At 42.2% G+C, this 10,978-nt stretch overlaps 1 protein-coding gene across 1 annotated transcript; it reads right to left on the bottom strand.

The window, feature by feature from the left end:
- Positions 1 to 9,148: 9,148 nt before the first annotated feature.
- On the bottom strand, positions 9,149 to 10,051 carry LOC137784068 (claudin-23-like). The gene has a single exon (XM_068574498.1). It carries the CDS (start codon positions 9,996 to 9,998, stop codon positions 9,168 to 9,170), a length of 831 nt encoding a protein of 276 aa, XP_068430599.1. The 5' UTR covers positions 9,999 to 10,051; the 3' UTR covers positions 9,149 to 9,167.
- Between the last annotated feature and the right edge of the window lie 927 nt (positions 10,052 to 10,978).

Raw genomic sequence — 10,978 nt, forward strand, 5'->3', positions numbered from 1 at the left:
TCTTGCTATAGAGTATTGTTAAATAACTACATATTGCACAATCTCCACCTGCAGGGAACTCCCCTGATGACTCAAATGCTCAAGTGAAAGATGGACAATGATGTGAACTGTAATATGAATGGAGGTGTGGGTACTTCTTGCTTGTATCCTCAGTCTCATACAGTATCTTGTCTTTATCATCTTTCCTTCCTAGATCAAAACTGCAACTTCACAGCTGGTTTGGTTCTCCCCCCGGAGGCCTCAGAAATCCACCACAGAAGTTTTCTAGCGAAGCGCTGAATGTTACAGGCGTGTCAAGTCTTGCCAGCTTGTTTTGTTCTCGCTTGTCTCTTCCTCTTTCCATCCCCCGCTCGTCTGGCAAACACACCTACTGTAATACGCTGTAATAGTCCTCAAGGTAGGGTGTGTGTGTGTGTGTGGGAACGTGTGTTTTATAATGTTGAGCATTCACTTCTGATGTGTTAAATACGGTAAAATCCATAACACATTTACATTTTTTTTAAATCTATATTTCTCTCCGTCAACTTCTATGTCTTTGCTATTTGGTGTCCCACTTGTCTCTGAAAGGTGCCAGAGCTTTGGATGTTGTGAGTGATGTTGTGAGTGAATGAAAACATAACATTAGTTTGCACTCTTCTAAAGTTGCAACATACATGTCTGGTATGGTGGGAGCCAGTGTGTGTAAATCACTCAAGCCGTTTAAAGATAAGGCAGAGAGTGTGTGTGTGTGTGTGTGTGTGTGTGTGTGTGTGTGTGTGTGGGCAAAAAAGAGGCAGGTATTTACAGGTCTCGGCTTTCCTCTTCCCTCCTTCCCTTTTGTTACAGATTCCGTCACTGAAAGAGGAACTTAATGATCTTTTTCAAAACCCAGGACCTGAGCGCACACAAACACCTGGACAACAACGCACAACTCTCCCCATCTCTCTAATTAAAGCCGCCACGTCTGCATTGTTTTTGCCTCCGTGAGTATGTTTCCTCGCTTCGTTCCATTTAGTCGTATTTTGAGATGCTGCGTTGCTATTTCACGACAGTGAAAGTCATGCAGACCCTAAGCTGTTTGAGTACAGACGTTCTGTGCTGGTGGGAAACCTGAATGACGAGATGCTTGAGAAGTCAAAATAACCCGACTCAAGTATTTGTAACACTTTGTTTCGCAGTTAACTGTGACTCCAGATTGAGCTACGTTGTGCTCTTGTGTTGAGAATCTAAAAAAAGACAGATGCTGTAACCTGTAAACTTCAGTAAACCTATTTTCTATGAATCCAGTAGGTTGGTGAAAGTGTACGGCAGCTGAAACGTCCAGTGTCCTTTATCATACATTTATTTTATCATGAGAACAAGGTTGATGTTTGTTTAATAGGAGTTATGACCTGATGGCAAACAGCTCAGGCTGCGTCAGCCTTCCTTTTGGGTGCAGTCTCTGCTAGAATGCTGCGGATGATACAGAAAACAACTTGTTTCTCACGTGGAAAGAATAATTGCTAAAAAATGTAATCGAAGTCTGTTATCAGGCAAGATATACAATCTTTCATATTCACTGCTCTACCTGCAGCTAGACTCTAGGAGGCATTTTACTTTTAAATGACCTCATTCAAATGATCACATTCTCCTGAGCGTGAGATACCACACAACAAGCAGGGTGCAGTGTGTGCACATTGGACTTTTTTAAGTACTCTATCGTTATCACTTTTGCTGTTTTACATGCATAGAACTTTATAAACAACAGTTTATGGTATTAATTGTAGGTGTACATATCCACCAACACAACTGTAGATACAGTATAAGTAAGGAAAGTACATGCTAAGTGAATGTGCTGGTACTTTAGCCAGTTTAAGTGAAAGAAAACAGGCTTGTGCCCTCTAAAGTGGTACTGATATACATGGAGTATACAAACAAAGGGTGATTCATGACTAATACCTTTCTGTGGAAGTAAGAATGGAGGATGGGAATTACTCGTAATGCCTGGATTTCACACATGATGTGCCTGGGATCCGTTATAATTTAAAATCACTAGATCAGTGACTAGAACATCCTCTCAACAGGGGATCGGACTGTCCCTGTCATACGTACACTGTGCTCTCCATTGCATTCAAAGCGTCCATTTCTACCTGGCACCTGAAGGCAGCACAGTCTTAAAATGTTCACTTGGCGCTAACAAAGACTCTGAAGCCACCAAACAAGTTCCAGTTTACAAGGGGAGAAGAGGGCTGCAGGAAGACTCGCTGGCTGGCGGTAAAACATCTGCTCGCCTTTTATTTCTATCAAATGTTCTTTACAAAAGAAAAGGGACACTGCATGTCATAGTGCAGAACTAATCACATGAATAATCACAATCAGAATGCTGGTTTTAAATATAACTTACGTTATTGCCCACTAAGCCAGAGTTAAATTCCTTTTAGGGAGGGGACAGTTCAACTTGCAGACACGTTTGATCTCGGGACAGTTGAGCTCTACAGTCTCTTCTCTTGGTTTTGTGACCCCATTGTGTTTTCGAGTGTGGCTTCCACCCACTCATCTCTCTCTTCTCCAATTCTCCTTCCACTTGTCACTCCCTCCCTTAACAGTCCAGTGTTTCATCCCTTCCCTTCCACTTCCTCCTCAAAGATGTCCACCCCTTTCCCCGCTGTCCAAGCGAGAGGCATCGACTACAGCCTGCCGACCTGTGGAGAGACAAAGTGCAGCGACCATGGCACCTGCGTGGCGCCTCTGGGCGGCGGCGCCAGTTTCGTGTGCAACTGTGATCTGGGCTACCAGGGCGAATCCTGCGAAGACACGGTCAACGGGGCCTTGAGTCTGCCGCTGACCCTGAGTGTGCTCGCTGTCATCATCGGGCTGCTGATCGTGGCGTTCATCCTGGCCAAGATCAGGCAGAAGCAAAAGAAGAGGAACAGGTAATGGAAATGAGTGCAGCATTCTTTTGAAAGCTTCTGTACGAAGTGTTAAGAGAATAGTTTGAACATTTGCAATCAGGGATGACGTTGATCTTGTCCGTGCTTTAAAATCACACCTGGAGCCAGGGTGTGGTTACTAACAAGGCCTCAACCTTTAAAGCTCTCTCACAAGTTATGTCCTGTTCCTTCAAAGTTGAACTGAAGCTCAAATTAATTTTGGTAAGAAATATGTATATCTAACAATATTGGACAGAGATAAGTATAAATATATATATATATACATATAACACTTTAAAACGGTTGTAAAAAGATGAGTTTGGGTTGAATGAGTGAGTTGGTGCTTTCCCGGATGTGTTTGGGTCGTGGATTCCAGAGGCAGCTTTGGAGAAAGCGCCTCAGGTCCGGTGCCGGCCCCTCAGTGTTGGAGACGGTGATAGTGGAGCCGATCGGTGAGGTAGAAGGGGACCCGGTTATCGAGGGCTTAGTGAGTGAGGGGAGGGACTGACTTTGATTTGTTGTTGGGGGAGACGCAGAGGAGTTCTACATGTTGAGGTAAAAGGTTGTGAGTGTTTTTCGCTGAGGGGTTTGGAGCCGATGACGATCCTCGCTGAGTCATCGCAGTAAATTTTGTGTATGTTGGCTTACATCCATGATTTCCTTTCAGTGAGATAGTTGGTCAGGGTGGAGTCTGTAGCAGTGCTCATGAATTAAATCGCAGAGATGGACGTCACCGGCATGGCAGTGGTACACATCCCCACAAATCCCATCTAGTCGTGTTGGCACTAAGCCAAGCTCGGTCGATCCTGACTCCAGTACCGTATTTATGAAATTGATTCTGATCCTCATTTCACGCTTGAAAAGAAGAGAGAAAGATGAACTGCTCCCAGAATGTTGAACAATCCCTAATACTCATGTTCTCCTTCAAACAGGAACCTGGTTTGCCGGTGATGTAGAGGAGAAGAAGTAGATAGTAAGCATGAGCACTGATGGTCACATTGGCTGAACCAACACAGAATCCAAAGAATCTGACCCAGTGTTTGATTGGCAGCTTTTGTCCCGCTGTGTAGACGCAACAGAAAGCAGGATTTGGTTTTTATTGAACTATAAGGGTTTTATCGGGTAACTGAAAATGAAAGTCGCTGTTCAAAACTGCCTGAAGTGAATTCTTGGAACGTCTTTTGAAGAGTAATTTAAAAAAAAAATGCATTCTGGAAGTAGCCATTTGCAAAACACTAAATACATTAACATGATATAAAGTATTCACAAATTGAGTGTTTTTGTTTGTCAACAGGAAACATCTGGCAGCGAAACAGGGCTACAACATTGTTGTGTAATGTTGATACATCTCCATCACACCTGAGGTCGACGTACAGCTGGAATACGACTATCCAAAATGATTCACAATGTGTGTTACATCCTGGGAATTACATTTGATTGTAGATATCTGACTGAAGTACAAAATGTAAAAGGATCATCATTTGATATATATATATGGTTGAAATACAGCTGGAAATATGAATCTCCAAAATGCTTTACTAGTGTTACCACCTGGAAATTACATTTCAGTGTAGATATCTGAATGAAGTATAGAACGTAAAATGATCATCCTTTGATTTCAATATTTTCATTATTTAACAATTTGAAACAAAAAAAGCTTGCTCTATAGTGCTGCTGGTTCAAAACTCCACAGGGTGCCTTTTTACTCTTGCTGACTATTGCTGACACCTCAAGTCTGTTTGAATGTAGAAAAAAAAAAATGAAATAATGATGACGATAACGTTCTAATCCAGGTCAACCATGACATAGTGGCATAATTAAACTTCCTCCAGCATCCCTCTCGGCACGTTTACTGCAAAGTTTGTTGAATTTTGAAAAAAAAGAAAAGAAATAGCATTCTTGCTAAGTGCTTTTCCTCTTCAACTTAAGCTGCAGCATCCAACTCAACACCCTGAACTGAGCTTTAAAAAGTGGCACGACTTCACTGCGGGGATTTAATTTTTCATTTGTAATCTGAAGACGGAAAAATATAACGTTCAACTTTAAAAAGCTTCTTTTTAAAAAAAAAAAAATCTTTGTTCATGTTAATCATTTTTATATGAATTATTATTAGGAGTCGTTGTGGCTATCTAGTGCTAACAAACGGCAATTAAACACTTGTCATTGCACGAAATGAAGAGATGTTCATGGCCTAAATGATCAATGCTCAATGAGAAATGTCAGAATCTGTCTAATCAGAATCGACTTCCTTGATGTCGGCTGAAGCTTGTTTCCAGTGTTAAGTGTTTTTTGGTGCTGCATTATCTGAGTTTAATGTACACTTCTGACTGAATGACTGTTTGATACGCCTTTTTCTAACTCCATTGGTAAACGCAAGCATCGCCAAGACACCCAGCTTGTATGTGATCTTGTTTTTCTTGTTTTTCACTGTTTCTGTTTTGCTGGAGTTTACGCAATAATTGACGAGATGAGCGGCGTGCAACTTTTTGATGAAGAGACTGTGGGAGATATTAATAAAATCTGCCTGTTTCGTTTACTCATGTGAAAGCATGATGAGGACGAGTTGGTCGTACGTAGCATGTTCATGTTTGTACATAAACGGATTGCAAGTGAACAAAACGTTTGTTTGTCATTCTTTGCGTGATATGATTTGTCAGGTTGACAAAAAAATTACACACTACGCCTCATTTTATTAAAAACAACGACAAAAGAGATCCATTTTTGCTCACTGAGCCCTCGGTACACTACCAAAACTATGACTTTACGGTTGTTTTTCTCCCACAGCACATTCCAGCTTGAGGCTTCTCTGTCACGTGAAGATACAGATGACCAACAGAAAAGGTGTGCGTACAAAGAGAAAGAGAAAAAAAAAAAAGGAACTTAAAGTAGGTCAATAACCCGAAACTAAAATGTGTGTGCACACCTTTCCGGATCCTGTTTTGCTTCATTTTAAAATTCCTATCTTGTCATGAAGTTTGACACAACATTTATAGCCAGCTATGTTTAATTGTTCTGTCTTCAATTAATTAGATATAGTAAATGACTGCTGGTGGCCTGCTTTCTTTGGCTTTTGTATTCCTTGCATAACATGTGGGTCACTGATGAAAAGTATCCACCCATGTCTGTCTTGATCATGACGACAACTGCCAGTAGGTGCTGGATATTTACGAGCATCCGTTTCCTTTTATTTAGATTTGGATGTTGTCATGTTGGCTCTCCGCAGACGTAACTTTCCAAAGGTGGATCTGTGTGTCCATGTCACTACAAAGGTCACCTGAATCAGTCAGTCAGTGCACTGTTTGACACAAGCGACTGTGTTACAGTTCAGATGAAAGTTAATATACTGCACATCCACAAAACGGTTTATACATAGCCCCTGTATAAATGCCACTGCTAGGTATAAATGTGTGTCCTCTTTTGGTCGATACTGCGGGTAATGTTTTGCACATTATTCTTAGAAAAGTAAAGATGCGTCTTTTCTTATTGACATGAATGGTTTGCAGGTGCGCAGGACTTTACGTGGAAGATCAGGTAAGAACACATGTCGCTCCTCATTTCTACACTTTTGTCTCACAGAGTCAGTTACCTTGTTCAATTGTAAGTCTCAATCACACATTCAATAGTTTGCAGCTTTTTTAATAGGCTGATACTATTATATATTAGTTTTATATTCGCCAAATATTGTATATATTACAAAGACATGTCACTTTTTAAATAAATAAAAGTGGTTGACCTCGTCTCCTGCTACGGGTCGTGTGTGTGTGTGTGTGTGTGTGTGTGTGTGTGTGTGTGTGTGTGTGTGTGTGTGTGTGTGTGTGTGTGTGTGTGTGTGTGTGTGTGTGTGTGTGTGTGTGTGTGTGTGTGTGTGTGTGTGTGTGTGTGTGTGTGTGTGTGTGTGTGTGTGTTGTGGATGCACCAAAACATGCGCCGCTGCCTGTGTAGCATCTTTCTGGGATCCTGTTACACAATAGCATCAGATTCAGTGTTTACTCAACTCCACCGGAACACAGACTTGGCATGACTGATCCACAATTAAGCAAACTGGCTGGCTATGAATATGCATCTGTTAGAACAAGGAACGGGAAGGATCTGCCAAAAGGGTCATGCTAACTGTTAGTACTACCCATAAAGCCTGCTCATTAGTAACTTACTCCTGCTTTCCCACTAATGAGCACGCTTTACATGTTTGTTTTTCAAAATAAACTGCAGCACTTTACGACTCCATGTGATGGCGTTTGCTGGATTATTAAAGGGGAAATGCACGTACGTAATGTTATTGCCATGGGGAGTGCTACCTGACCGTAGAAAGAGTTGGACCATGTCGTCTGTGTGCGGGAGCATCTCTGGTGATGTTATTGTTGGCATTAAGTCTTTAAAACTGATACAAATGTGGGCTTTTAAAATATTTAAAATATTTATTTGTGATGTAGAGGGGCATTATGGGAAATGCAGACTCCGTCTTAAACTTTAATCTGGATCTGATGTATTGCTTTGCTTTATGTTGTCTCTTAAGAGTCTACCAGCTTTATGGAAGTGGAATAAAACTTTTTTTAAACACTAACTTTTTGTGAGTGGACAGAAGAATGTTTCTTAGCAGCGAAGGAGGGCGAGGCTATAAATAACTGACGTCTTTTGTCAACATCTATCTTGGACTGTCATGTTGTGAGTCACAGCGTTCTATGCGGCAGTTTCTTGGACAGAAGCTCAACTCAACTTTGATCCTTTTTCTAGATGTCTGCTAAAATGATACAAATGTGGGTGAATCCAATTATTTATTTGTTGGTATCTTTTATACCAATAAAGTTGAGAAATAAGTAAGGCTAATGTCTATCCTATAACTGGCTTACTGACATTATTTCTCCATCTTTTATTGGTGTTTCAAGCCAACATAAATACTCAGGTCAGAGTGGTTGTTGAATGTGCTATTTTTTAAGTTGTTTCAACACAAGTAACTATATTTCTTCTTCTAATTAATTATGGCAGTTAGTGTCGGTGTAAAAACTGCCTTTCTTTACTTTGCCTTACTCCACATGGCAGCACCTGTTGAATAACATGATTTCTTGGGGGCCGAAGCAACAACAAAAGACTCTCGGGGAGCTATAGAGGGACAGTTGTTCACTACAGTGTTGCCTTGTTTGAGATGTTAGACCAGTTTCAACAGAGGAGGTAATGTTGTTGGACAAGATGACGAAAGAAACTATCCTCTCAGACCGGTCGGGCAACGTTGTCTGTGTACTTAGCAGACAGGGAAGCAAAGAAAGAGAGGTGCAGCCTGCCTGTATTTATGTTTATAGCGTCCAGAATAACTTCTGGTCACAGATGATATCATACAATGCTTCTCCAAAATGTGAACTTTTTTGGATTCTTGCTCCACAGGCACTTTTATATTAATACATAATCCTAACCCAAACATGTAACTTTACTGCATTGTCGTCGTGACCACATCAGATACCTTAAAAATGTATTCATGCACCTATGAAGTATAGGTTTTTGAATATTTGCATTGAGTCGATGAATTGGACTGAGTCATTTGTAAGTAGGAAACGGTGCATATTTATTAAACAACAATTACAGAAGATTGATCACTTTAGGATTTCTTATTTTTCAACAGGTGGCCTGTTGTCCTACAAAGTTTGGCATAATTGTAAAGTGCAAAAAAAAATACAGAATTTACATCGAAATAAAAAAAAGGATTAAAATGCATAAGTTTCCTTACAGATGAGGGCTATTTACAAATGGAATTCAGCTTTCTTTGCAGACTGTAAAAGACAATGAAGGGATGGCATATTTCAATATAATATGCATCCCATCGTTACCATTGCTGCTCGGCTCGAATCATCCACCTATCATGTATCACAATTATGGTAGAATTAGGCTTCCTTTTAGCCCATAATGAACCTCATCTGTAGCCGCATTGAACTGCAGCCCGAGCATCATTTAGCACGGATTTAACACTCCGAGAGAAGTTTAAAGAGATTCTGCTTCACTTAGTAGTGAGCTGACAGCAAATTCAATATATTTACAGTGTTTGATCTCTTGGTACCACATAAATAGCCTTTTCCTACAATAATTCATACGGTCACAAACCTTATGTTATGTTATTACTACAATACTCCAGAATATTATACACGGCTTTACTTAAGTTGGTTAGATGTGTAATGGTAGAAAGTCATTGGATAACTACAACCATTGATTCTTTCCCACTCAGTCCATTTTGCAAATTGTCGTGTCACTCAGATGTGTGTGTGTGTGTGTGTGTGTGTGTATGACACGTGCTTCTCATAGGTCTGCATCATAGGGTCTGCCGCTGTAGGAGCTTTTGTCTGTCCGGACTGCTGGGCTCTTGGCCCGGGGGAAGGACACATCTTCATCCATGGAGTCCTTCGAGTACGGGACGCTGCTGCTGGCGAGGCTCCTGGGCCGGTCCAGGCTTGGCACTTCAACGCGTCTCGGCGGCTGCTTCCGATTGCCGAAGCGGGCCCCCGTGACTTCCTCGATGCGTATCTCCCCTCGGTTCTTCCCACCGCAGCAACGGCAGATCCCGATGAACATGACGAAGCCACCCACGATTTCAAATATCCCGCCGATGTAGCCCAGGATGATGCAATAGCCGACATCCACGTTAACGGTAGGGGATACTGTTGCGATGTCGTTGAGGAAGTGGGTGTACCAGGCGATGGGGATGATGGTCATGACTCCCGAGAGGAAGATCAGCAGTCCGCCCAGGCCGGCCACGACCCAGTTCGGCCTGTCTCTCCAGCAGCGGACCCCCGGGATGGCCACGGCCAGCCCGATCAGGGTCACGATGAGGGAGGCCACCATCAAACCCTGGGCGACCTCGATGATCTGGTTGCCGAAATACGTGGTGTCCTGCAGGTTGCAATCTATTCTCGTGTTGGTTGTGCTGCCCCTGCAGATCTCCCAGATGCCTTGCTGGATGAACTCGTTTGCCGGGATGTTGGGGATTTCGTTGAGGACCCTCCAGTTCGGGGCCACGGTGGACGTCAGGTTCAGGATCCAGCCGCACGGCGCAAACACCATCCCGAAGATGAGGATGCCCGGGGTGCGCAAAGACAACCGGATCCATTCCTGCGTTGATCGCCTCGGCATGGTTGCTGTTGCTTTTTGATTCGGTTGCTGATGTGTGTGTGTGTGTATGTGTGTGTGTGTGTGTGTGTGCGCGCGCGCGGTCCTTTATCACAAACTCCGCGTGGTACTTTTAGACAAGAGCGACTGAGTTTTGACAGCCCCGACAGCTGCTCTTAAATGACAAGTCCGACTGAAACCTGCCAGTGGGCGGGGCTCCAGCCGTCCGCTAATAGGACAGGTGTGGCGCGAGCAGCTTCATCCTCACCTGCAACGGAGAAGGCGGGAGTTTCGGCGAGGATGTTGTCATGCAAATATGTGATAAGTGCTGACGAATAATGCAATGTAGATTTTTTTTTTGTGTCGTGCCTGTATCAGCAGCCTGGTCAAAGTTTCAGAGAAATTGTATCAGGTCTATGAACTAGTTTTTTTGTACAAAGTGTGTATAAATAGATAGATATGTACTTTATTAATCCCCAAGGGGATTTTTTTTGTCATAGTAGTGTCCCACACTTATGTGTATACTATATAGGCCACCATATGAACAATCACACACTTAACAATAGGACCTTTGCCACACATTTCTATTGATGAACCACAACATATTTGGACTTTTCATCTTTGTCGACTTAAAGATAAACATGGGTTTTTTTTGTCCGAGTTTTCTCCAACTGGTGTCATAACAGCCCATTTAACACAATGCGATGCAATTAATACAATGCAACAAGGATGATACTTAACATTTTGAATCAAAGACACACACTTGAGACTTGAGGCTGCTATTTTTTGCAAATTGAACTATTATTATTCTTATGGATCTCTTCATACAATTTACTGGCTTTCCCAGGAGGTAATCTGCTTTGGAAGAACACGTCAGACTCCACGATAAACTGGAATGTAGTTCTGCAGGAAATCTGACAATGGCATAAATACCACTCCCGCCTCTTTGCGTATGTCCTCTCTCCTCCCATCTTTCTATCTGTCTGTTCCTATGCATCTCTTTC

Source organism: Clinocottus analis, unplaced genomic scaffold (assembly GCF_023055335.1).
Source record: "Clinocottus analis isolate CAN_PGR_092001 unplaced genomic scaffold, fCliAna1.0.p SCAF_13, whole genome shotgun sequence".
NCBI lineage: Eukaryota > Metazoa > Chordata > Actinopteri > Perciformes > Cottidae > Clinocottus > Clinocottus analis.